General features: G+C 41.8%; 1 protein-coding gene across 1 annotated transcript in view; it reads left to right on the top strand.

The window, feature by feature from the left end:
* Nucleotides 1-27,952, top strand: part of LOC123952617 (histone-arginine methyltransferase CARM1-like) — a 287,622-nt gene that overhangs the window by 220,172 nt on the left and 39,498 nt on the right. Inside the window, exons 6-7 of the mRNA XM_046021869.1 lie at nt 20,443-20,620; nt 25,972-26,062. Of these exons, the coding sequence (XP_045877825.1) occupies nt 20,443-20,620; nt 25,972-26,062 (269 nt within the window). The remainder of the gene's footprint in view (nt 1-20,442; nt 20,621-25,971; nt 26,063-27,952) is intronic.

The following is a 27,952-nucleotide window of genomic DNA, read 5'->3' as shown; positions in this document are numbered from 1 at the left end:
TCATAAGAGAAATGTTTCCCTGGTACTGGGAGCTGCAAGCAAATTAAGCAAATGGAAGAGGAGGCCGAGGGAAAGTCTGATCCGTAGCCACTCCGTCAGGGGCGCAAGTCCCAACCCAGCCTTGCCGTTGGCATCTGAAGGGAGCGTGGTGGCTTTGTAGGACTGAACCCTTACCCTGTGCAGTCTGATGCTGGCTCCTAGTGCTGTCAGGATTGAGGTGAATTCTCAGACACCCTGGAGAATTACTTGATGCTAGGAAGCCACTGCACACACACACATCAGAATTGGGTCCAGGAACCTGAAAATAATCTGTATCTCTGAATTGCCTCAAACAGAGCTCAAGCCTTAAATGAGCCCCTAAGCCTGTCTTACAAGTAATTATATGAAACAAAGGACACGGGGAACCTGGGGGGCTCAGTTGTTAAACATTTGCCTTTGGCTCAGGTCATGATCCCCGGGTCCTGGAATCGAGCCCTGCATTGGGCTACCTGCTTGGCAAGAAGCCTGTTTCTCCCTCTCCCATTCCTCCATTTGTGTTCCCTCTCTCTGTGTGTCTCCCTGTGTCAAATAAATAAAATCTTCTAAAAAAAAAAAAAGAGAGAGAGAGAAACAAGGGACACATGAGGTCAACTCTATTTCTTAATACTGAGCAGTTACGTGAGTGCCTCCGCAAGGGAGTCTCCACCTGTAAGTTGAAGACTCTCCATCATCACTGTGCATGCATGTAAAAGGAGAACTTTTTCTAACTCACGGTAGAATGTGGGGGTTTGTTCTCTACACCAACCAACTCTCTGGTCATCAGCTGGCATCATATAACTTAATTCTGACACCAACTACTTGGAACCTTGGTCAGTTCCATAGGTTGAAGGGCTCAGACTCATTAGACTGCCCTCACTTCAGACACCATTTGTGAGGGATGCGTCTCCTGGGTACCATATTGTGTCCATACTGACTCCTAAGTCAGAGGTGCCCGAAGACACACTCCATTTTGATAATTCGCTAGAGCAGTTCAAAAACTTAGGGAAACATCTACTTATATTTACCAGCTTGAATGGACATTATAAAGAATACAGATGAACAGCCAAAGGGAGGGTCCCAAGCTTGGGAGCATCTGCCCCTGAGAATTTGGGATGCACTACCTTCCCCGCACGTGGATGCAGTCACCCGTGCAGAAGCTCCCCGAACCCTGCAGTGTGGGAATTTCTTACGGCAACTTCTACGGCAACTTCATCATGTAGGCTTGACTGTTTCTTAATTCAGTCTCCAGCTCCTCCCTCTACAAGGATGAAGGCTGGGGCCGAAAATCCCAAGCTTCTATCTAGTGCTCGATGTTTCTGGTGACCAGCCCCCATCCTGAAGCTAACCAGGAGCCCACCAAGACTCTTGTCACTAGAACAGAAGATTTTCCTATCACTGATGCCCCCCCCCAGGAAATTCCAAGGGATTTAGGAGCTCGGCATCAGGAACTATGGGGGTTAGAGACCAAGGATGTATATTTCTTATTACTTCACAGTGTGTTTGTGAAATCTTGGGCATAACATTGAAATTGAGAGAACAAAATACAAAGAGTAAAAATCATTCCTGGACCTCACCTTTAACTTGGGGCTTCTTAGTAGAGGACTAAAGTCCTTGAAAACCGACAGAAACAGATGAAGGGTCTTCCAGAAATAAATTGGCAGGTCACTTGCTGAAAGAGCTTACCAAAACACTTGGAGGAGTAATTAATCGGTTAAGGCTTCAGCTGGCTGGGGATGAGATTTTCTCTGGCAAGCTTAACTGAGGCAATGTGTGGTTCGGAACTGTCTCGGAAGAAAGATGCTTTGTAAGTATAGAGTGATCTGGGTCAGTGCGCCCAAATCGTGACTAGATATTTATCTGAAGCAGAAAGGAATGGGATTTGGAGGAAGTTCTGAAACCTCTAGTCTTAACTGAATAATCCTTGTAACAAGGAGACAGAGAAAAAGGAGATACACGCTGATCAAGACCCAGATTCTAAGAGTCTGTGATTTTTTTTTTAAGAGTAGAATAAGTGTGCTTTTATTCAGCCTTAGTTTCTTAGTAGAGCCCCCAGGGTGTTTATTCTTTAAATCCTTAGTTACATTTCATTTCGTAATGGAGTTCCATATAAGCTCACAGCTTTCTTTAGAACTGTGTTTGGTTGTCGTGAATATCCCAGGTGATTCATAACACTGCTTGCTTGACCTTCTAGAAATGTGGTTTTTTTGTTTCTTTGTTTTTCCATGAGAAGTTTTCTTAGACTGGATACTCTTCTTCTTAGGAAGGACCTAGAGAAAAGGAATTTCAGAATGCCTGGGCTACGTTTCTGTGACCTGCGCATTTCCTTGGCCCTCAGTACAAATGAGCAGCTCCACACGCTTACCTGGGGCGTCCTCAGGGCTCTGCGGAGCGGGCTGTCTGTCGGGCCTCTCCTCCCTGGTCACTGGTGGCTCTTTAAGCCAAGGCCAGGCTGATTACCGGAGCTTCACCTTTAAGGAGGAGCCACTTGCAAAGATGAAACTTCGGAAGTTTGGTAAAACCCGAGACAGTTTTTATGCCCACGTAACATTTGGTGGAAAATAAAATCCAAATAACCTTTCTCCTTTCCTATTTAAATTGTCAAAATGTAGTTTAGTCTGAATTATTTTATAGCCATGGAGATTTTTTTTTTTTCAGCCAAGCTCCCCACTTTGCTGTGGCCTATAACTAGTTTGCTCGTATTCTTTTTATAACGTCTCTGTTGGCTCAGGCATTGCTACTAAAAACTTAAGTCAAGAATTGAGAGGCTATGGACCCAGGGAAACAAACTTGAGGGTTTCGGAGAGTTTCAGAGGGGCGAATGGGTGAGCCCAGCGACAGGTGTTAAGGAGGGCACGTATTGCATGGAGCACTGGGTGTTGTACGTAAACAATGAGTCATGGAACACTGTGCTAAAAATTAATGATGGACTGTATGGTGACTAACATAATAAAATTAGAAAAACAAAACAATTTCTTTCATGACTAGTTGCTATAAAAAACCGGAGTACTCAGGGTCCCTGCGTGGCTCAGTGGGTTAAGCATCCAGATCTTGGGTTTTGGCTCCGGTCCTGATCTCGGGGTCATGGGATCAAGCTTGTGTTGGTCTATTTGAGATTCTCTCTTCCTCTCCCTCTGCCCCTCCCCCACAACTGCTTGCTCACTCGCACTCTCTCTAAAATAAATAAATTTTTTTTTAAAAGCAGAGTACTCTTAATAGACTTAAATCAACTCGAATTTTACTTTTTCTTACCTGTAGAGTAGAACTACTAATGCCTCTGTCACAGAGCTGTGGAACATACACGTGATAATAAATAAAATACAGGGGCGCCTGGGTGGCTCAGTGGGTTAAAGCCTCTGCCTTCGGCTCGGGTCATGATCCCAGGGTCCTGGGATCGAGTCCTGCATCGGGCTCTCTGCTCCGTGGGGAGCCTGCCTCCTCCTCTCTCTCTGCCTTCTTCTCTGCCTAGTTGTGGTTTCTCTCTGTCAAATAAATAAAATATTTAAAAAAATAAATAAATAAAACACACTCTGATGAAATCTTGCCATTTGCAACAACGTGGATGGAACTAGAGGGTATCATGCTTAGTGAAATAAGTCAATCGGAGAAAGACAACTATCATATGATCTCCCTGATATGAGGACGTGGAGAAGCAACATGGGGGGTTAGGGGGATAGGAGAAGAATAAATGAAACAAGATGGGATTGGGAGGGAGACAAACCATAAGTGACTCTTAATCTCACAAAACAAACTGGGGGTTGCTGGGGGGAGGTGGGGTTGGGAGAGGGTGGTTGGGTTATGGACATTGGGGAGGGTATGTGCTATCGTGAGTGCTGTGAAGTGTGTAAACCTGGCGATTCACAGACCTGTACCCCTGGGGATAAAAATACATTATATGTTTATAAAAAAAAAAAAATTGGAAGGGGAGGCGAACCATAAGAGACTATGGACTCTGAAAAACAACCTGAGGGTTTTGAAGAGTCAGGGGTGGGAGGTTGGGGGAACAGGTGGTGGGTAATAGGGAGGGCACGTTTTGCATGGAGCACTGGGTGTTGTGCAAAAACAATGAATACTGTTACGCTGAAAAAATAAAGACAAAAAAAAAAAAAAATCTTAAAAAGTCAAAAAAAAAATAAAACACACTCTTTGGGAGGTAAAGACCCACTATGATACATTGATTTGCCAAAAGCAAAGCCACTAAAATAAAATTATATAAATATATAATCACACACCCTAACTAAAACTGTAGTTATATATTCATGTACTGTAGTCTGTTGATATGTCTGCACAGAGGAAGCAAATGAAAAGTTAGCTTTTATTAACATCCTAATATTTAGCATTCCTCTAAAGCCCATAATTATCCTGGAGGCCACAGACCTCGACACCCTGAAGACTGCTCACGGATGGGGTAAAAATTGCTGAGTGGGGAAACTGACGCATTTGCGTAAGAGGAGGGGTCGGTGGGGGGCATGTCTCCATGCCTCCCTCTCAGCCCACCACTGCTGCGTGCTCCCTTGGAGCCCACAAATAGCCCGATTGTAGGAAGCCAAAGGGTAGACATTGATCTGAGACCTTAAACCCTGTGGTTCTACTCGTATTATCATGGTTGCAAGGCCCCTTGGTCTGAACAAGACCTCCAGCATTTATTCATTGGTTCATCTCCATATAACAGAAAACCCAGACTAACATCGGATTACGCACACGAGTTTTTTTGTTTTTTTTTTAATCTCATGTGAAGAGAGCCTGATGTGAGGGAGCCTAAGGCAAGGTTGCAGCCCCCCACGATCTGTAGCGCCCCAGGCTCCCAGCGTCTTTCAGCTAGACTCGTCTGGCATGTGGCTCCAGACTTCAAAGTCACTTCAATGTCCGCACAACTGCTGTAGCTTCAGCCAACAGATCTGTGTCTTGGTCATAAGGTGAATAAAGGGAGGGATCAAAAATGACTTTGCCCTTTTAGGGAAACTTCCTGGAAGGACCACTCAACAATTGATGTTTACGTCTCCTCGGCCAGATCTGAGTCAGTGAGCCGAGCACGCCTGGCTGCCCCTGGTGATATACGCATCATTAGGTAGAAAGCAAAAATGGGTGCTGGAGAGGTGACTAGCAGTTGCCACACGAATGTAACTTAACTTGGGCCTTTCTCGGGGAAGAGTAGGCAGTGAAACCTCTAGTCAAGAAGTTACAGCTGAGGACATGATTAACTGTCCCCATCCACACTCCCATTTCAACCAGCAACGGATCTCTAAGAGCCTGGCTCACCCAGCACAGGAAAAGAAGGAATAATAAGTGAGCATCCATTCTGCACTTGCTGTTTGCCAAGCAACGCATAATCCCTTTATAGGCATTAGTTCTTAAGTCTCAGGGCAACTGCTGAATTCAGTGCTAATGTTATCCCTCTTCTACGTATATGGAAACTGGGACTCACAATTAATTTGGTGGAGATTGCTAGAAAGTAGAGACTTAAACTCAGGTCTGTTGTCTCTTAACTACTGCACTATATGCCGTCAGAAGAGAAAGAAAACGGAGGAGGAAGAATGTCAGGAAGAGGGACGGAAAAAATAATGTCCCAGAACTGAAGTGGAAAATGGTAATTAAATAAGATCATTTTTAAATTCTTAATTTTTAAAGATTTATTTACTTTAAGAGAGGGAGAGAGAGAGAGAGAACATGGGAAGGGAAGGGGTAGAGGGAATTCCCTCAGAGGGAATTGTAGCCAATTCCCCACTGAGTGCAGAACCCAACATGGGGCAGATCCCACGACGCTGAGATCATGATCTGAGCTGAAATCGAGTCAGACGCTCAACCAAGATCTTTTTTTTTTTAAGTTTGTATGACTTTGATACAAATATTAAATGCATGTGTCCAGTATTTGACTTAGCTTATGAATGGGGAAGCTAGTATGTTGTTCAGCCTGTCCAGCAGGGAATTCATAGAACCGTATGCTTATAGGCAGTGAGGAACGCTGGAAAGGATCAGCAGATGGACCCCTCTGTCCACAGGGCAGTGACCAACTACATTCCACCAGACACAGCTCCTTTCCGTTTCTGAGGATAAAGGAATCAGTTATACTTACCAGAGTTGCGAAAAACTCTAAGACACCGAAAGGCAAACATCATCTGCAAGGAAGGCACGCTAGATTGGGCACTGTCGCTAGACAGGGCACTCTGTAACATTCTGGATCATTTTAAAGTGTCCTAATTTGAAAAAAAATCTCCTGACATGCCCAAATTACCCTCTTCCGTTGCCAGAGGTGCCAGCATTTAGAGAGACATAAAGAACGTCACCCAAATCCCTTTTGCTCACGGACCCTCCATTTGCCCGCGGCCAGGGATTGGGAAGGGCGAAAAACGGTCTCTGCTTTCTGAGCTGTCCCAATGTGTGGTGATCACTTGAGATGAAAAATTAAAGCCAAGGCTGCCGTATCGCCTTTGGTGAGGTAATCAGCCAGTCCTTTCTGGATGCCTTCTGTGCACCAGATCCTCGCCCGGTGAGTAAAGTAGACACGACACCCGCTGCCAGATGTTGACAGCAGGTGTCCTGTCTAAGTTACCTTCCGGTGGAGGGAGGTGGGCCGGCTGACAGGAAGGACAAAGGTGCACCGCTCCCCCAGCACGTACACAGACAGTCCCGAGTTGCTTCTGTAGACACGTTTTAGTGCTCACCTTCTAATTTGGTCCGCGCATCCTTCCCAAGCCCAGACAGCCTGGCGGCCTCCATGATATTCTTCTTCCCCGGTTATTGAACGTTCTGGAACAACATCAGAGGGAAACCACTAAGAGCATTAAAGTTGCCAAGGTGGCTTTATTTTTTTTTTTTTTGGTTTAACTGGCATCTAAACTACAGGAATGGCAGCATTTCCCCTCGTAAAAACTTCATGTGACTTCTGTCACCGTCGAGGCTCTGCGGTTACATGGGGCTGTGTACACGCTCGCTCTGTTCAGAGATGCTCCCGGACGCCTCAGACTCACCTGAAGGAGAAACAGAGAAAAAAGTCCCTTCCTTTGCCTGCCCCCTGCCCCCTTCCTTCGACATCTTTCTCCCTTCCTGGCCATTCTCTGCCTTTCTTACTCTGTGTGATGTCCTAATTTTCCTGCCAACTTCTTCTCCTTTGCAAAGGACTTCTGCAACCCCACCTCTGGCTGCTTCCTCCCAGGGCCCATTTACTCTTCCTTCGCAGCAGGGTGCAGAGGGCCCTGCTCTCTGCATGCTATTAATTAGGCACCAGTGGCCCAAGAGGGTCTTAGGCAGAGCTCAGCATGCACCTCACCAGTCATCCTCAGAAGGCAGGTGTGCACTGAGGGAGGGAAAGGGATAAAGGGGAGAGACAGCAACCACGCGCACTTCCTCTCCAGGCCCCTCCTAGAGAGGAGCCCAGTCACAATGCTATTGTCTCTGAGAAGAGGCATGAACTACCCCCTTTAAACACACTGATAAATACAATGGCTTTCTTCCAAGTCTGTTGATCCCTTGTGACATGTCCTTGAGTTGGACACTGACCACCCTACGACTCAGTGTCCTAATTCAAAAAAAATGATGGAGTCAGAACTGGTAGTTGGCCAAGAAAGTTAGGTCAAGTATTCTGTTTGAGTAAACCAAAGTCACGGAATTTTTTAACAGTAAGGTTTATGTTGCTTTATTAAATGTTCCAACAGATGTTCAGAACTACCCATTAAGGAATGGAGTCTGAAAGGAGAGAATAAGAGAAAGATTAATTAAGTATCCTGCTGTTTGAACAACTGCTCACTGGCTTTTTTTTTTTTTTTAATTTAAAGTAATACCTATACATGAGGAAGGGGAATCAAAGGAGGGTCTTTAAAAAAAAGTAGCCCTCCAGAAGATATGAACAGACACTTCTCCAACGAAGACATACAAATGGCTATCAGACACATGAAAAAATGTTCATCATCACTAGCCATCAGGGAGATTCAAATTAAAACTACATTGAGATACTACCTTACACCAGTTAGAATGGCCAAAATTAGCAAGACAGGAAACAACGTGTGTTGGAGAGGATGTGGAGAAAGGGGAACACTCTTACACTGTTGGTGGGAATGCAAGTTGGTGCAGCCAGTTTGGAAAACAGTGTGGAGATTCCTTAAGAAATTAAAAAGAGAGCTTCCCTATGACCCTGCCATTGCACTGCTGGTTATTTACCCCAAAGATACAGATGTAGTGAAAAGAAGGGCCATCTGTACCCCAATGTTTATTGCAGCAATGGCCACAGTCGCCAAACTGTGGAAAGAACCAAGATGCCCTTCAACGGACGAATGGATAAGGAAGATGTGGTCCATGTACACGATGGAGTATTATGCCTCCATCAGAAAGGATGAATACCCAACTTTTGTAGCAACATGGACGGGACTGGAAGAGATTATGCTGAGTGAAATAAGTCAAGCAGAGAGAGTCAAGTATCATATGGTTTCACTTATTTGTGGAGCATAAGAAATAACACAGAGGACATGGGGAGCTGGAGAGGAAAAGGGAGTTGAGGGAAATTGGAAGAGGGAGATGAACCATGAGAGACTATGGACTCTGAAAAACAACCAGAGGGTTTTGAAGGGGCGGGAGGTGGGAGTTTGGGGGAGCCAGGTGGTGGGTATTATGGAGGGCACGCATTGCATGGGGCACTAGGTGTGGTGCAAAACAATGAATTCTGTTATGCTGAAAAGAAATAAAAAAATAAATACACACACACATATTTTTATCTATTAAAAAAGAAAAGTAGCCGTCTCCCATCAACCCCACTCTTGCCCACTCATATTTCTCAGCGTTAACTACTCTGAGTTTCTGGGTTTAGAGGTTTTTATTTATTTATTTGAGAGAGAGAGAGAGAAAGAGTGAGAGAGAGCATGAGAAGGGAGAAGGCCAGAGGGAGAAGCAGACTCCCCATGGAGCCGACAGCCCGATGTGGGACTTGATCCCAGGATTCCGGGATCATGACTTGAGCCGAAGGCAGACGCTTAAATCAACTGAGCCACCCAGGGATTGGGGTTTTTTGTCTTGTTTTGTTTTGTTTGTTTGTTTTTAGTTCTTTAACTGATTACTGTGATAGCTTTATATCATAAGTTGTATCATACTTCTCTTTCCTAAATTATCTTCTTTGGAGATACTATTGACTTGTAGTATAATTGAAGAGGGAATTTCCTCTTCTAGGGCAACTCCCAATTTTCCTTAGCATATTACTTCTAGATTATCAAGATTTGGATGACTGAGTCTTTAATGTTGTAGGTTCTTCTGAAAATATTAACCCTCGAGAAAAGCATATTAAATAAAATGATTGTATGCACGTCTTTCACTATGAAACCAAGTAGTTTTGTTGGAACTGAAGAAAAGAAAACATAATCCTGTATCACTGAACTCTTGCTATGTGAGAAGAATATCCTATGTATAAAATACATTTTTTTATTTCTGTTCAGATTTCTTCCTTCCTCTAATTTGTTTTTTTAAATCTCTATTATCATTTGTCTTATACTTTCTCCTCTTCACTGATCCCTTTTATCTTTTTTTTTCCTTTTATCTTTCATTTGTGATAATTTTCAAACTTTTGAGGCTTTTTGTGTCTGAAATGTTTTCTGTTCTATCACACTTTTTCGATTTGGGGTCAGGTATAAAATTCTAAGCTCAAAAAGTCACTTTCCTTCAGAACTTGCTTTATTACCTACTAATGTCTTATGTTGCCGATAAGAATTCTGGTATCACTATGATCCTTGCCCATTTGAGGTTTTTTTTTTTTAAGTTTGAAAGTTTGGGGCTCTTTCTCTTACTCCTAGGCATATCAAATTTTGCTATGATATATCTTGATGTACATTAGCTTTTTAAAAAATTCCATTATAATTAGTATACAGTGTTATATTAGTTTCAGTTGTATCCCATAGGGAGTCAGCACTTCTGCCCATTCCTCAGGGCTCATCATGGTTAGGGTCCTCTTCACCCCCATCGTCTATTTCATGAGCCCCCATTTACCTCATCTCTAAAAAAAAAAAATCTGTTCTTAATACTTAAGAGTCTGTTTTCAGTTTGTCTTTTTTTCCTTTGTTCATTTTTTTTGTTTCTTAAATTCCACATATAAATAAAATCCTATGGTATTTGTCTTTCTCTGACTGACCTAACTTAGCATTAAGTCCTCTAAATGCATCCATATTGTTGCAAATGGCAAGATTTCATTCTTTTTATGGCTGAGTAATGCTCCAGTGTGTGTGTGTGTATGTGTGTGTGTGTGTGTGTACACACACAACACACTATCTCTTCATCTATCGATGGATGTGTGGGCTGCTTAAATAATAAATAATGCTGGAATAAACATAGGGGTGCTTATCACTTTTCGAATTAGTGTTTTCATATTCTTTGGGTAAATACCCAGTAGTGTGATCACTGGATCCCAGGTTTGTTCTGTTTTGTTTTCCACAGTGGCTGTACCAGTTCACATTCCCACCACCACTGCATGAGGGTTCCTTTTCCTCCACATCTTTGCCAACACTTGTTGTTTCTCGAGTTTTTGATTTTAGCCATTCTGACAGGTGTGGGATGGTATCTCATCGTGGTTTTGATTTGTAGGTCCCTGATGATTAGTGAATGCTGGGCAACTTTTCATGTGTTTGTTGGCCATCTGGATGTCTTCTTTGGAGAAATGTCTGTTCACGTCTTCTGCCCATGTTTTAATTGGATTATTTGTTTTTTTGCTGTTGAGTTATGTAAGTTCTTTATACATTTTGGATACTAACCCCTTATCAGAGATATCATTTGCAAATATCTTCTCCCATTGATGTACTAATTTTTAAACTATCCACTCTGGTTCACAGTAGGCTCTTTCAATATGAAGACTAATATCTTTCCTAGATTCTGGGGTTTTTTATTTTTCTATTTTTACTTGACTGTTTTATCCATATCAAGTTGACCATCCTTGTATGGCTTCTATCTCTTTGGGTTTGTGCTACATTCTCAGATTTCCTCAAATTTATCTCACAGATCACAATCTTGGTCTTAAGCTTTGTTGACTCACCAGTTAAATTATTTTCTAGCCATCATATTCTTAACGTTTTTTCCATTTAAATTTTTTATTTATTTCTTATTTTTTCTATAAACATATAATGTATTTTTATCCCCAGGGATACAGGTCTGTGAATCACCAGGTTTACACACTTCACAGCACTCACCATAACACATGCCCTCCCCAATGTCCGTAACCTCCCTCCTCCTCTCCCAACCCCATCTCCCCCCAGCAACCCCCAGTTTGTTTTGTGAGATTAAGAGTCACTTATGGTTAATTTTATAGCAGCCTGTTCTTATTTTATGGCTATAAAACCTCTCCTCTCTCTAAAGTTAGCAATTAAAAATTAGTTACCTTCTTTCTTCTTGGAGTCATTCCTTCTACTTGTTAATCTCCAACTTTCTCTTTCATGATACTTATTTTTCTCCAGTATCTAGAAATCCTTGTTTACTGGTTCTTAGGTGATGAATGAGGGACTAGGTTGTATAGTCCAGATCATTAGTATGAGGATGTGTTCCCAACAGTCCTCTCCCTTAAGAAGGAGAGCAGACAAAAAAGCCTTTGCTTGGTGGGAAGAGACGTTGACAGGCAAGTTTCTCTGGATGAATATGTGGATGTGGATCTCATTGGTAACCTAGGGACCTGTACTAGTGTCAAAGTAAGAGCTTTATCCTCAGGTGTGGGACTTCAGAACTTAGGATGGTGCTGCTTCAGTGTTCTCCCCTCAGAGTCTGAAATTAGAATACAAAGTTACCCCAAACTTGACTCTGTTTCTCTTTCTGGCCTCAATATCCACACTAGGATCTCTACGAAGATACAGCATAAGAAGCAGTATTAAGAACCTTAGCTGTGGGTGAAACCCAGTGATGTCAGCCCATAAAGACCATGTACTTAAGATGCAAGGACGAGGAGCGTACCAGCCCACCTGATGTCCTGTGGGCTGCTGCTGCTCTTGGCATTTGCTGATTCAAATTTTGGATTTTTCTCCCAGCCTCCCTTACGGAAAATCTTACTTAGCTCCGATATTTAAGGGTGTAGAATAATGTGTTCCATTTTCCCCAAATTCAGTCCAATCCAATGTGCCTTCTGTCTTCTAGAATTCCCTCAAACTTTCTCCTCCCCTGCCAGCTTTTTAAAAATGTATATGCAGTTAAGATTTCTTTCTGATTTACATCATCTCCCGTATTTCTGTGGAATCTCAGAAGTAGATTTGCCTAAGGGGTGCCTGGATGGCTTAGTCAGTTAAGTGTCTGACTTTTAGTTTCAGCTCAGGTCTTGATCTCAGGGTTGTGGGATGGAGCCCTGTTTTGGGCTCCACACTGAGCACGGAGTCTGCTTGAGATTCTCTCCCTCTCCCTCTGCTTCTCCCCCTGCTCATGCTCTCTTGCTCTCATGCTTGCTCTTTCTCTAAAATAACTAACTAAATAAAATCTTTTTTTTTAAAAAAGAAGCACATTTGCTTAGATCCCTCATTTTACTAATACTTTGCAGAAAAATCACTTTGCTGTTTTTATAAAAATAGTATCTTATCACAAAGAATTAAGCAATTCGAAAACTTAACAAAGAAGAGAATTTTAAGCATCCATAATAATTATCATTTATATTAGGTGAACAGCATTCCATGTGTTCTTCTCTGAGAATATACAAAGAGAAGAATGGCTACAGAGAAATACTGCTAAGAAAACAGATGATTTGATCTGTAGAATTTAAATAAAAGGTATTTGGTTTAATCCAAGTTTATTAAATTTAACAGAAAGAAAAGAAACTGAAATAAAAGAAGAGGAATTACTTACCTTGAAGTAAATATTTCTTCAACCAAAAAGAAATTACTTCCTAACGGATTCCTTTAAAGTTATGGGAAACATTAAGAAATTAGAACAGTTCTTTTTTAACCTCATGATAGTTACTTCTTGTGAAAAAATGCCCAAAAAATGAAGTCATTGACACCCTCATATTCTTCCTCCTCTTTTGTTAGTTACGTATTGTTTTTGTATTGTCAAGGTGTAATGTAATTCTCGCTGAAATATAACCCAAATTTATGTAATTTTTTAGTATTTGTTCCATAATTAAATGGACTCATTTCTAACCAGGTGTCTTCTTACTATAGCTTCTTCTGACCGAATTCTTTTTTTTTTTTCTGCAGAAGGCTTTTTATTCTTTTCTTTATTTAATTTTTTTATTATGTTATGTTAGTCACCATAGAGTATGTCATTAATTTTTGGTGTAATGTTTCAAGATTCATTGTGTGCATGTAACATCCAGTGCTATATGTAATACGTGCTCTCCTTAATACCCGTCACTAGGCTAACCCAACCCTCCAACCCCCTCACCTCTAAAACCCTGTTTGTTTCCTGGTGTCCACAGTTTCTCATGATTCATCCCCCCCTCTGATCTCCCCACCTTCATTTTTCCCTTCCTGCTCCTGATGACCTCCATGCTATTCCTTATGCTCCACAAATAAGTGAATCCATATGATAATTGACTTTCTCTGCTTGACTTATTTGACTCAGCATAATGTCCTCCAGTCCCATCCATGTTGATATAAAAGCAGTGTATTCATCCTTTATGATGGCTGAATAATATCCCATTGTGTATATGGACCACATCTTCTTTATCCATTCATCTGTTGAAGGGCATTTCAGCTCTTTTTTACAGTTTGACTATTGTGGACATTGCTGCTATGAACCTTGGGGTGTATGTGGCCCTTCTTTTCACTACATCTGTATCTTTGGGGTAAATACCCAGTAGTGTAATTACTGGGTCATAGGGTAGCTCTATTTTTATCTTTTTGAGGAACCTCCACACTGTTTCCCAAAGTGGCTGTACCCACTTGCATTCTCACCAACAGTGTAAGAGGGTTCCCCTTTCTCCACATCGTCTCCAACATTTGTTGCTTCTTGCTTTTTTAATTTTGGCCATTCTGACTGGTGTAAGGTGGTATCTCAGTGTGGTTTTGATTTGAATCTCCTGATAGCTAATTATGATGAACATTTTTTCATCTGTCTGTTAGCCATTTGTATGCCTTCTTTGGAGAAATGTCTGTTCATGTCTTCTGCCCACTTTTTTTTTACTTGATTAATGGTTTTTTTGGGTCTTGAGCTTGAGAAGTTCTTTATCTGTAGTGTCACTTGCAAAAATCTTCTCCCATTCCATGGGATGCCTCTTTGTTTTGTTGACTGTTACCTTTGCTGTGCAGAAGCTTTTTATTTTGATGAAGTCCCAAAAGTTCATTTTCACTTTTGTTTATTTAAGTCATCTCTCAATTATGGGAATTTCTTTTTTTCTTTCTGATGAAGCATTGTTTGAATAAGGGCTTATGTGTGCTTTATTCCCTGATTTTTTTCATGTTGGAAATGTGACTAGCACTTTCTCTGGATTTAATCTTCTTCTGGTCATATATTTTTTTCTTCTAAATTTTATAAAAATTTCTTAAAAATGCATATGACTAGAGAAGAGTCTAATGCAAACTTGATTGTCTTTCACTTTTAAAATGACTTATTTTTCTGCATGAGTGCCCACAGAATTCATTCTTTTTTCTTGAAATCCAAGATCTTGAGCAGAATGTGTTTCCATGTTACTATTACTATATGAAATTTTCCTGTGGCCACTGTGTATTTTTCCTGTTAGCAGAATTGGCTTTCATTTCAGGGGGATTTTTTTTTTAATTTTTCAGTTTTTTTTTTTTTTTTTTTTGCATTCTATTTTCCTATACTTCTGAGGCATAATTTCCTTTATTGCTGCTTTGTTTTCATCTGTCTTCCATGTCTATTAGTTTCTTTCTGATCGCAGAAATCAGTTTGCCTTACTTAATCTGCATTCATTATGCCTATCTCAAATTTCTCTATTATTAGCATAGCTTCAAACTTACTGTTATAACATATTTCATGCATGCAGAAGAAGAGGTCAGTGTAAATGTAAGGTGTGAAGAGTACTAACCAAATGAGTACGTGTATCCCCACAACCTAGAGGAAGAACTCGATCAGTATAAATGCCTACTTGTCTCTCCCCTATTCCATGCCCTCCCTTCACTCTCAAAAGTTACCAACATCTTAATTTTGTGGTTAGTATAAAAAAGTTTAAGAATATAATTTAGTATACCCTAGTCAATATAGTTTATTTCTTATTACATTTGACTTTCTTTATAAAAGAAATCATGATATATATTCTTCAGCAGTCTGCTTTTTTCCCCCTAAAATTTTGTTTTGAAAGTAATTTATGTGAACACATGGACCTCTGGTTCTTTCTCACTGTTGAGTAGTATTCCTAGTATGAACATGCCACTAATCATTCATTCATTTCCCTGTATGTAGTTACTTCTGGATTATTGTAAATTTTCATCTTACAATTACCAATATTATTATAAAAAATGTAGTATAGCTTATCTTGTGTATGTGTTCAAATAGTCCTCTAGAGTGTGCATTTGTAGGTGGCAATATTTCTGAGTTATGGAATGAGCACTTCTTCAGTTTTATTGATGCCAAGTGGTTAAAATATTTTGAACGCAATCTATTTTCTCCCTCACGTTAGTTATGTGTTATTCCATAATTGTGTTTCTTTACTTCTTGACTTGTTTTTTTTGCACCTAAAATCTCTTATTTAACCTTAGTTTTATCACCTTATTATCTTGTCTGTCTCTTTCTTTGTTTCTTTCTTAAAGATTTTATTTTATTTACTTGACAGAGAGAGAGAGATCACAAGTAGGCAGAGAGACAGGCAGAGGGAAAGGGGGAAACAGGCTCCCTGCTGAGCAGAGATGTGGGGCTCAGTCCCAGGACCCTGAGATCATGACCTGAGCTGAAGGCAGAGGCTTAACCCCTGAGACACCCAGGCACCCCTCATTTTGTCTTTAAACTCTTGTTGAATTTCAGCTGTGTCCTCTTTGACTGATGTATTTCTCTATACTTTCTCATTTGATTTGATCCTGACACTGAATGACACTGAAGGGGTTGGTGCTATTATTATTATTCTCATTTTATAGATGTATAAAAGGACTTCCAAGAAATTTTGTGTCTTGGCCACAGTCATACAGGTAGTAGGTGGACAATCCAACACCAGCACCCAAGCCTGTCACCTCCAAAACACTTGCTCTTCCCTCCTCTTTGAGGCAGAATATAATTAAATACTCCCATGCAGTTTAGCTTCTAGCCCAAGTAAGCTTCCATACTGAGCAGGCAAATAAGCAACACATATTGAACACATGTAACTCAATGAAAAGCCTCCTAAGTGAGACAAGAATGGCAGGGTACCAAGTGAAATTATTACCCTCTCTATCCTGGAAGTCAGAGTGATACTAAAGGGATGAATTCTGCTGTTGCCACAACCAAAGGGTGTGCATTTGTGTGCAGCATGTGCGTGTGTGTGCACGCACATGGGTATGCCTGCATGGTGTGTGTGTGTGTGTGTGTGTGTGTGTGTGTGTGCACAGCTTAAGCAACTAATACAAGTGACAGAACTGCTGATGGGTTTTGAAACCAATGTCATTCCAAGGAGACAGGAGCAAAACAACATGTGGGTTTGCTTGTACCTTGACGGTGTCTGAGGAGACGAGCTGTTAGTGGAGCCTCCCTCTTTCCTGAACTCTTAGAGAAGGACTAGGTCACACGGGGAGAATCCGTACAGCAGTGAACATGGTGGACAACAGAGCCTGCCTCTGGTTAGCGGCATGTGGAGGAATATATTGAGGCTCATTTTTTCCACCGGAGAGGATAGTTTACTGAGTTTCAGTTTTGGAAGAATGGTGTACAAAGCGGCAGGCTAGCACAAAATTATGTGTTCTGAGAATGTTGGTAGCCAAAAGTGAAGGAAGCGAGCAATGTTGCCTCAGAGAATAGAGTATCTGATATCCAGAATTAGCTATTCTCATGGCTTAGACCTAGTATTTGTTGAGTATATGTCCTGTTCTCAGACATCTTTGTCAAAGAATTATATTCAAACTTAGGATTATCAAATGAACTCCTTTCCTTGTTTCTCAAAGATTGATCTGCAGGAGATAAATAAATGGTCAGTGAGAAAAGAACTGCAAAGCAACCAGATAAGACTGCATGTCTTTGATTTAACCAAGCCAAACAGTTTTCTTTTCTGTAAATTCTTCAAAGCAATTAATATGCTAATGGATTCTGAATTTGTAAGTGGGATATATATTATAGAGGAGATCCAAAATTATTTGATCATGAAGCTCCTATGTTCACGGACTCCAGGAATATATTTGGGGAGAAATTTGGCTTTCTTCCAATCATAAAATATGAGCACTTGAAGTAGTCTGAGAACAATTCCAGTTTTAAACTTTAATTTTGCAAGGAGGGAGACCAAAATTTATAAGGTTTAAGTGACTTTCCCAAGGTCACCCAGCTCTTTGGTGGTAAAGGCAGAACTAGAATTCCCATCTTCAGATTCCTGATCTAGTGTCCTTTGAATGTGGCCCACAGTAAATGAAGTCATGTGATGCAGTGACTTACGACCAGGCCTGTGTGCCCACTTCCAAAAACGTGGTATTTCCTTCTTTGCCAGTGAAAATAATGAGGCTCAGAATTCTTTACTTTGAATCTCAAATTGCCCTTCTGACACCTCACACAATCCTCTCTCCAAAGCCTTGTTATATCTCTGACGTTCCGGAGGATTCAGTAGCCTAGGATTATTTTCTGTAAATTAGCTGTATAGGGCGATACCACGCTTACTTGGATGTCCTTTCATATTGGTCCCCCCAGCAAAACTTAGAAAAGTGTTCCAGCATTCCAGCATTCTGATCCAAGTGGATGAGTAGTTTTATACACCAACATGTAGACAGTCTCATACCCCATTCTGGTCCAAGTGGATGAGTAGTTTTATACACCAACATGTAGACAGTCTCATACCCCACAAGCAGAATTTAGGAGGAGCTTAAAATCTAGATGTGGAATCCCTTTGTGGTCGTCCATGGAGCAGTGTGTATCAGAAATCTTTCCAATTTCCATCCTCTTTAAATTTGAAGGAAACAATGCAAAGTATGCCTCCATATTTAACTGCAATGTTTGTCAATGACTATTGTCATAATGAAAAATTTAATATAACCTGATTGTTCGGTAACATGGTGTTGATTAAATGAATCAAGATATTTTTACGAAATACTATATAGCTGGTAGAAATTTTGTTGTAAAAAACTTTATGGAATGATATTTACTACAGAACTTCCTAAGAGGTATGCCAGGACTGAGATACCAATGTCCCTTTTTCCCTGTGGGAGCTACTCAGGATCTACTGTGGCCTGAACCCCCAGCTCAAATATCTCAAACAAATGTTTTTATAAACAGATATATACTCGCATGTAGGCATATACTTTGCCTACATCTGGATAGGGCAATATAAATGATCTTTATTTTCATGTTTTTGCTCATCTGCATTTCTCTTTTTTAGTTGATGGTATTATTTAATAAAAATAAGAGAGAGTAATAATAATTTTAACACTTACATCGTCCTTAATATGCTTTGTCTTGTTTTTCCTCAAGGAGGTCTATGAAGTAGGCACTACTATTATTCTTTTTATTATATAAGGGTTATTTTTAAATTCCATATTGGAAGCTATTAAGAACTGGACAAGTTGATGCAGGCAGAAAGGAGAAGGTGGAAATGAGACATATCTGGAAAGTAGAAATAAGAAAACGTAGTCCCTAATTGTCTGAGGAAAGCAACTCTGCCCCCAGGATATTGAGGATTATCATATTCGTGACCAAAAAGGAATTCAAGGAAATACAAGATTGTATAGACGTTTTAAGAAAGCGTAGGGGAATGGTTAGTTTTCGAGAAGAAGCTGAGGTGGACTCTTTACTTGTTGATATTGAGATGAAAAAGCGTGGTGGTGGAAAAATCCAGTGATAATGGAGCTCAGGTGAGTCAGAGAACCAAAGGCTGTAGTTGGGCACCTTATCCACGTTGGAGCCCCAGCAGAGCTGTGCCTATGAGTGGATCCTCCTGAGAACAGAATGTGCAGAGAAGAATAGGGCGCCAAAAGCTTTAACCTTTAGGCTTTGTCTCCGTAGTGAAGAACCTCACCAGCCCCATGAACTAGACCTCCTTGAGTGGGAAGATGATAGAGCCAAATTCTGGGAGTCTTTGGGCAAGGGTCCAGGTTAACAGTGGATGACTTATTCAGACACTGTTCTTCCATTGTTTTTCCTTAGGTCAGAGATTGATGTATTTCTTTTTTAAAAAACGTAAGTAGAAAAGACATTTAATAAGCTTCTGGGGCATGGGTTGGTAAGGAGCACCCTAGAAGGAGGGGCTCAAAGTGAAAGGAACCCTAGCTCTGTGAAGAAGTGATCAGAAATGGAAAAGATACAACTGACTCATGACAAATGCGTGGCGTGCTGTGTTTATGATGAAGAAAGGGATTGAGTTATGAAAATGCAAAATGGAAGGTCTCTGTGTATAAATGCAACAAGCAAACCTCTAGGAGTCTCAGGGAGCCACAGCTCAAACAGAGCGCTCTGGGTATATTTATGCTGGTGCATTCAAGAGGTTTATTAGGAGATATGTTTTTCGGACAGTAGAAAGACATAAATGTAATAATGCAGTCTCTTTCTCATATTTGGCATTAAGAAGAAATTTATTAGAAATATAATAAATACTTATCTCTTCAAAGTCCCAGTTTTAAGGGAATTCAAAATTATTGAATAGAATGCAGAGAACTTCAAAGAAAAATGAGTACATAACTATAAAATGTGCTTCTGAAGAAAAGTAAATGAATGTGCTATTATTTATTTTTGGAATCAAAAGACCGAAGGATAATTTAATGAGCATCAGGATCATTAATTTTGCAAGATTACTGTCCAGTACTTTTTGGCATCTTCGTTCTAGGTAGGATGATGGGAAATAAACAGAAACCTTTAATTAAAAAAACAATTCCCCAACACTACGTGCACATATATGCACACACACACACACACACACACACACACACACACACGTGTATGTTTGTGTAAAGAGTCTGGAGGGGGGCACCTGGGTGGCTCAGTGGGTTAAGCCGCTGCCTTCGGCTCAGGTCATGATCTCAGGGTCCTGGGATTGAGTCCCGCATCGGGCTCTCTGCTCAGCAGGGAGCCTGCTTCCTTCTCTCTCTCTCTGCCTGCCTCTCTGTCTACTTGTGATCTCTCTCTGTCAAATAAATAAAATCTTTAAAAAAAAAAGCATCTGGAGGGGTAGACATCAAAGTATCAATAGTTATTATTTGTATGGGGTACAGTTATGGATGTTTTTGTATTTTCATATGTGTATCTTCTAAGTTATCTGTAGTCAACATGAAATATGTGGACAATTAAGAAAAATCAGGTTATTTTTAAGGCACTTTAGAGACATAGATTTGTCACTTCCCTTTCCTCCCTATCACTATGTCAACCCTCAATCTGTAAAACTGATTTTTTTGCAAGAATCTGTGTGACAGTCCTGATCCCCTGTTTTATCTTCTTCAGATGCTGGTGAAAAATAACCACCTTTCTGACAAGATCATTGTTGTGCCAGGGAAAATTGAAGACATCTCTCTTCCCGAGGCTGTGGATGTGATCATTTCTGAACCGATGGGATACCTGCTCTTCAATGAAAGGATGCTGGAGAGTTACCTTCATTCCAAAAAATGGCTGAAAGCGAATGGTGGGTTGGCCAATTCCTGGTTCAGAAGAGTTTGCCCTCCTCCTCTCCCCATATTTAACTTTGGATGGAAAGGAAGACAGGCCATTTCTATTATACCTTTTTTAAAAATTTTCTCCTCTTAATCTTTCAGAAGAGATGAGCTAGTCTCCAGCCGTGAAGCCATAGGTGTGGGTTGCGTGCTGCATGGTGTTAAATACGGTACAGAGGACCAGCTCAGAGCTGTGTGTTTCTGTCCCGTTTCTATCACTGTCTTCCTCAATGAACTTCACCTACCACTTGACCTGTTAACTTTGGTTTTCTCATCTGGATTTTAAAAATAATCTCTAAGAAAAGTAATCTCTCAAGCCCCTTTAAGTGTTGGCTTTCTATAACGTGAGAAACTCTCTGAGACCTGCTCATTCTTTCTGACATATTCCTCTCCTACCGTGTCTCCCTTTCCCTGTGATAAGTACATATACTTGAGATTAGAGTATAACATCCACTATTCTTTTTGTGCTTTTCAAATATCTACATGTGCTAAGCAATCTGCGTACATTAATATGTAGAAACCTTCCCACAGGTGAGTGATAGAGGTTTTTAATGTATTTGGAAGGTCAGTCCTGAGGTTCTTGGTGATGTTATTCTCCTTCCACAGGGGACATTTGGCAGTGTCTGGAGACATTTTGGGTTGTCATAGTGCAGGAGGGGTAGTATTGTCATCCAATGGGAAAAGCCAGGTGTGCTGATAAACATCCTTCAGGGTACAAGAGAGACCCCTACCCCATCCAAGAGTTATCCAGCTCCAAATATCAACAGTACCAGGACTGAGACCTGACTTCCCTGTAGGCACCATTCCCACCCCCAGTTTACAAGGGGAAAATTGAGGCGCAGCGGGAGAAAGCAACTCGGCAAGGACACACCTCTGGTAAATGACAGAGCAGGGATTTGAACCCAGGTCTGTCTGACCCTGAAGCCCACACTCCTGACTCCTGCACACACATACTATCTTTCCACCCCTCACTAGGGAGAGGGGACACATTTTCACAGAATGGTTTTTCAAGTAAAACACAGAAAGTAATTGGTTAGTTTTAAAAGTGGCGGCTCCCGTTAGAATTGTGGCACCTTACCCGGGATGTGTCTCCCTGCCTTGGTAGCCAGCGAGGACAAAACGGTGACCACCGGGGCAGCTCTGATTCAGCACGTCAGGCAGTATACACACAGCAGTGAGGGCAGGTAAGGAACGCTTGAGGTGCATCCATAATTTCCTGCATGCTTCAGGGGTTCAGAGACAGACGCTTGAAAAAAAACTCATGCAAAAATAAATAAATAGACAAAATGTACTTAATGTCAGAAACTGCTTTCGCATGCCGGTGGTGAAACAGCCCAGGATGGTCTCGGAAGCTTTTTGCTTATGCAATGAAATTGAACTGTGGAAGTGAGATCATAAAGGACCAGCCTGTTTGGATTTCCTACTCAGTGCCCCTCAGAAGGAATTTTTATATTTTTGTCTGGATTTTTTTTTTCAAAATGTCTAGGTACTTGCTGTTGGTGAGATTCTGAACATGCTTAATTCATGTGCATCTGTGGGGCACCTCCAAACTGAATATCTAGGCTTAATATCTGCCATTCCTTTCCCCCCCAAGTATTTGAAATAGTTATGGAACTTTTACTGGGCTGTGTGTCTTTAACTAGATGAGGAGAAATGAATACTGATTTTATCTTCTTTTTAACCCATGTGTTCCTGAAGGCAGGAGGCTTGATTTTTTTTTCCAGTTCTTTTTTTTTTTTTTTAAGATTTCATTTATTTATTTGTCAGAGAGAGAGAGAGAGAGTGAGCACAAGCAGAGGGAGCAACAGACAGAGAGAGAAGCAGGCTCCCTGCTGAGCAGGGAGCCGGACGTGGGTCTGGATCCCAGGACCCCAGGATCATGACCTGAGCCGAAGGCAGACACCGAACCAACTGAGCCACCCAGGCATCCCTATTTTTTCTAGTTATTTTTATTTTCCATCAAAATAAGATGTAATTTACAATGCCAAATAATGACAAAAAGACTTCTAATGAAAAATAGTAACCCTGTTTTGCCACAGCTCTCCCTGAGACTACTACACTCCCTGAAGGCTTTCCCTCTCCCTTCCATTTGGGACTTCTTCCCCTTACTTACCTGCGTATTTTGATACAAAATTATCATACGGCTATTTTCGTTACTCTCTGGTTGAGAAATTTGCTGTCCCACATAGCATTTTCTTCCCTGCTGGTTGTACTCTTGTTCCCTGCCCGTCTTCTCAATATATTCATGCAGGTCCTCAATTCCTTTGCCAGATCCTCGAGGCCAGGTAGACTTCTGAATCTGAGAATCCGAAGGACTTGGGAAAGGTGATAGACTCCTATGCTGTGGATTACTTAACGCCTGCAGTGGAGTCTGAGACCACACCTTGTGATGAAACACATTGTATTTCTGCAACAAACCATATGAACATGCACACCAAAGGGGATAAATAAAGACTGTAAATAAACTCATGTCGGTTCAGGTCAGATTTTGCCATCAGATGATGTTACTGCAAATGTGTCAAAAACTGTAATTTCACGGGGCTTTCGGGAATATTGATTGAATATAAAGAAATATGGACCGAGGTCATCATTTGGTTGAATCCATAATCAGTGCTTAGGTTATTATGACAATGTACATGTTGTTCTGAGCTGAGCCAGCTGGCATAGTGGGTGCATGAGATTTTGGATTTTCTCATGAAACCTTTTGTTTTTCTCGGAGTTGGTTTTCACTAGCTTGGTTTTTGATATGCTCATGACTAATTATTTCCATGCTCTTAGGAGTCTGACAGATCCTATCAATATTTAGTCAGTAGGAGCCTTCCTGCTGTGGATGTTCTGTTCTCCTCTCTCCCACACACCGTGGTTCTTCTCCAGCTCCGCCTCACGCCCGCCATATTTGACTTTCCACCATCATTCTCTTGTCCTCTTCTCTCTTGTCCTCTTCATCTGTGGCCTCACAGATGAGGCTTTGCCCCTGGATTTGCCCTTCTGCTTGCTAGTTCTATGACTGTGGCTGAGTCACTTCAAGTTCCCTGTTCCTTAGCTTTTGGAGAAAAAGTACTTGAGAAGTTAACTTTTTATGGACCCCTTGTATTACCATTTTGCAGGGTACAGAATTTGAACTTAGACGCAATTTTTTTTTTTTTTTTTGCTGCAATCTTTTTTTTTTTTTAATGTTTCTATTTTTTTTGTTGTTGTTTATTTTCAGCATAACAGTGTTCATTGTTTTGGCATCACACCCAGTGCTCCATGCAGTACGTGCCCTCCCTATTACCCACCACCTGGTTCCTCAACCTCCCACCCCCCCACCCCTTCAAAACCCTCAGGTTGTTTTTCAAAGTCCATAGTCTCTCATGGTTCATCTCCCCTTCCAGTTTCCCTCAACTCCCTCTCCTCTCCATCTCCCCATGTCCTCCATGTTCTTTGTTATGCTCCACAAATAAGTGAGACCATATGATACTTGACTCTCTCTGCTTGACTTATTTCGCTCAGCATAATCTCTTCCAGTCCCGTCCATGTTGCTACAAAAGTTGGGTATTCATCCTTTCTGATGGAGGCATAATACTCCATTGTGTATATGGACCACATCTTTTTTAATCAGTATTTTTAAGACCTCTCTCTTTGGTTTCTAGTTTCCAGTGTTGCCGTTGAGCGGTCCAGTGGCCTTCTGACTCCTGATCCTTTAGAGTGACAGCATTTTCCCCTCTGAATGCTTTCAGTATATTGATTTATTTCTAGCCTTACCATGAAGCTTTTAAAATTCTTGTGTTGGGCATGGAGTGAGAATGTTTAATCAGAAGACTCCTCTTCTTCAACTATGAGAATTTTTCTTATATTTTTACCTTTGATGACCTCCTCCCCTCCATTTTAGATCCTTGGAATTCCTGTTAGGCTTGAGGCTCAAAGCACCTCGGAAACTTCCCGCGTTTACACAATTCCTGATACATATTGCTTTCCTAAGATTGTTTAATATCCTTCTGCCTTAAAATTAAGAACCCACTAGGTAGTCATTATTGTTTTGAAACCCGTGCATGAGATTCAGGTGGGCACATGTGAATGTTGTTAACAATCGTGCTTTTTCTCTGTTTCTGAAAATACCCTAAACAAAACAGTCTGTTCTGCGTGTTCTACCTACTAGAAGTTCAGTTAGTTGAGCGTTTGAGGCTTTGCTTCCAGCTCAGGTCATAGTCCTAGGGTCCCAGGGTTGAGGCCCGCGTGGGGCTCGCTGCTCAGTCTGCCTCTCCCTTTATCCCCCCCCCCCACCCCGCGCTTGTGCTCTCTCTCTCTCTCAAATAAATAAATAAAATCGTTAAAAAGAAAAACAGCCACAGGGTACCTGGGTGGCTCAGTGGGTTAAAGCCTGTGCCTTCAGCTCAGGTCATGATCCCAGGGTCCTGGGATCCAGACCCACATTGGGCTCCCTGCTCAGCAGGGAGCCAGCTTCTCTCTGTGTCTGTTGCTCCCTCAGCTTGTGCTCACTCTCTCTCTCTCTGACAAATAAATAAATGAAATCTTAAGAAAAGAAAAAGAAAAACAGCCAATCTGTTCTATTTTAACAGGCATCGAAGGGAGCATAGTTAGCGTGTGGGCCGTGGCCTCACAGATGAGGCTCTGCCCCTGGATCTGCCCTTCTACTTACTAGCTCTGTGACTGTGGCTGAGTCACTTCAAGTTCCCTGTTCCTTAGTTTACGCATTTGTAAAGTGGGGGTGTAATAATAGAAATTACTGTATTTTGTGATGAGGATTAAATGAATCAATACAGGGAAAACCCAAGGTCAGGAACAACACAGAAGAGTGGGTGTCCCAGCGAGGAGGATGGCGACCCCCGCCCCCAGAGAAGCAGAGCTTCCGACAGCACCTAAAAAGTTTGTCAACATAATTACACAGGACAGAGTCTGAGAATGGAGATGATAATGGGATAGAATGATGGGAGGTGAATTATCTTTAGAGCTTTTTTTTACAATAAATAGGATTTTTAAAAAATGAAGAAAGTGTGCAGAATTCCCAGCCCAGGGCGTACAGAAAGGAAAAAGCGGACAGCAAAGAAGGCGGGACGCCGGGTTAGATGCCTCTCCTAAGACTCCGCAAGCTTTTCTCATAACAGAACTTTGTGACTGTGTTAGGATTCTTCTTTATTTTTCCTCCAATCTTCTGCCTAATTTTTTTAATCCTTGCTTTGAGGCAAAATTGTATTTCAGTCTCTTGGGTAATAACTGAAATAGGACAAAAAAGAGTGGCGTTGGTCCGGCGGCGGGTGAGTGTCCCCTGCAGTCAGAAGGCGGCGCTCGTCAACATCTGGGTCTGTTGTCTCTTGCTCATTAGGAATGATGTTCCCGACATTTGGCGACATCCACTTGGCCCCCTTTTCTGACGAACAGCTCTACATGGAACACTACTCCAGAGCCAACTTTTGGTAATGTTCTCTTCTCTCTTCCATTCTTTTTTTCCTTTAAAGTAAGCCAGAGTTTCTGGTTTGGGTCTGCCATCTGGGGCTGTATAAATGGCGGGGGTGGGGGTGGGTTGCCGGGCACTGTGGGATGTTCAGCCGGACCCCTGGCTTCTACCTACTAGATGCCAGTAGTCCCTTTCCCCTAGTGGTGACCACCAAAGATGTCTCCAGATACTGCTGAATGTCCCCAGCAGGGGAAGGGGGCATAAAGTCATCCCCTGTTGAGAACCCCCAGAGTGGACAAACCCGGGAGCTCCTTAGCAGGTGGCCTGTAGCTGGACGACAGCATCCTCCCCCTAATGTGGTCCCTCCCTGCCCCCTTTCCGCCATCCATTCCCTGGGTGCAGGGCCACGGCTTCTGTTAAAAGGGACCTTGGTCGGAGGACAGGGCAATCAGTACATCTCAAGGTAAATGAGTCGATCAAAACATTTTTCTTGGAGTTTTCGCACTAATGGGCTCTTGGCTTTTGGACATTTCACTTCACCTTTATAGACTTGGTTTCTTCATTTGGAGAAAGAGAACAAATACAAAACAACCGGTGCTAAGCCAGCATTCCGTCTGGCATTGTTTTTTGAGCATTGGTTTTTGTAAGGAGAAAGAGGGAAAGAGAACGATGATATTGGACCCATGGGAGGGAGGAACAGAACAGACAGCATCCGAGTGGGAATGTTAGGTGTGTAGGAGGACAGGCATGCGCTGGCAGATGGGTGGGGAGGGATGCTAAAATGTAGGCTCTGAGTTCCAGCTGACGTATGCAGAACCTTCCAACACGCAGATAGCCACAGCTGATTTCTGGGTTTTTTCTCTTTGTAACCCTGCCTCTTGGTGAAGAAGCAGCCAAAATGTACTTTGGTTTCCCAGGCTACAAGTTCTTTGAAGAGTAGGGTCAGAGGGCTAAAATTTATTCTTTCTCTCGACTTTTTTTTCTTGTAAAATAGGCTTTCCTAGGACAGATTTGCATTTCATGGTTTCTGCTCAGTCTGTAATTTTGAAACTCCCAAGCCACATGCTTCCTAATGGGGGTGAATGCCTCTTGGTGTGTGATGGGGGGCACCTTACTTATGATCATTGTTCTCTGAGGTCATGCTGACCCAGAATGTTTATATTTTAACCATAAACTTCCTGAGTCGGTGACGAGGTTGGAGAGGCAGGGATTCCAGGTAGCAGAATCGACCAGATTACTTCCCGCAATGGGACAGCAGGGGAGCGCGTTGTCCTGGCAGTGCTCGCGTGACTTCCCAGCTGTACCATCTGCTGCCATCTTGGTACCTTGAGAACGAATGTTAATGATCACAGTGGATTGGCTAGGCTCACCGTCAGCATACAAACATACTGCTATTTATTCCATCTCAAAAGAAAAAATAACCTTTTTTTATCTCTCACTTCCCCAGTGAACCACCACCCATCTCTCTTAGTCTCTTTGCTGCAAAATTCCTCAAAAAGCGTTCTATCCTCCGAGTCTCCAAGTCTTTTCTTCAGTTTCTCTCTTAAGACCTTCCTCCATGGTGGCTCTTACCAAGGCCACCAGTGTGCCGACCTCCACGTTGCTAAACACAGTGTCCATCCTCCCTTGTCTGCTTATTGAACCAGTACCCGTATTTGAGCAGCATCTGAGATGCTATGCAATCTTTTAACTTCTCTTCTGCCTCACTGGTCACTTTTTCAACAAATCCTTCATTGGCTATTGCTTGTCTCCTTCACCTGCTGATGTTGGAGTGCCCCAGGACACAGTCTTGGACCTCCTCTTTGTCCATTTACTGCCTTGGTGAGCTCACCCATTCCTTAGCTTCAGCTGCCATCTGTATGCTAATGATTCCCAAGGATATTGTCATCTAGCTCACACATGTCCTGGG

Source organism: Meles meles, chromosome 11, assembly GCF_922984935.1.
Source record: "Meles meles chromosome 11, mMelMel3.1 paternal haplotype, whole genome shotgun sequence".
In the NCBI taxonomy this organism is placed as follows: Eukaryota; Metazoa; Chordata; class Mammalia; order Carnivora; family Mustelidae; genus Meles; species Meles meles.
Note: the sequence above shows the minus strand (reverse complement) of the source record. Positions and strands in the feature narration are given on the sequence as shown.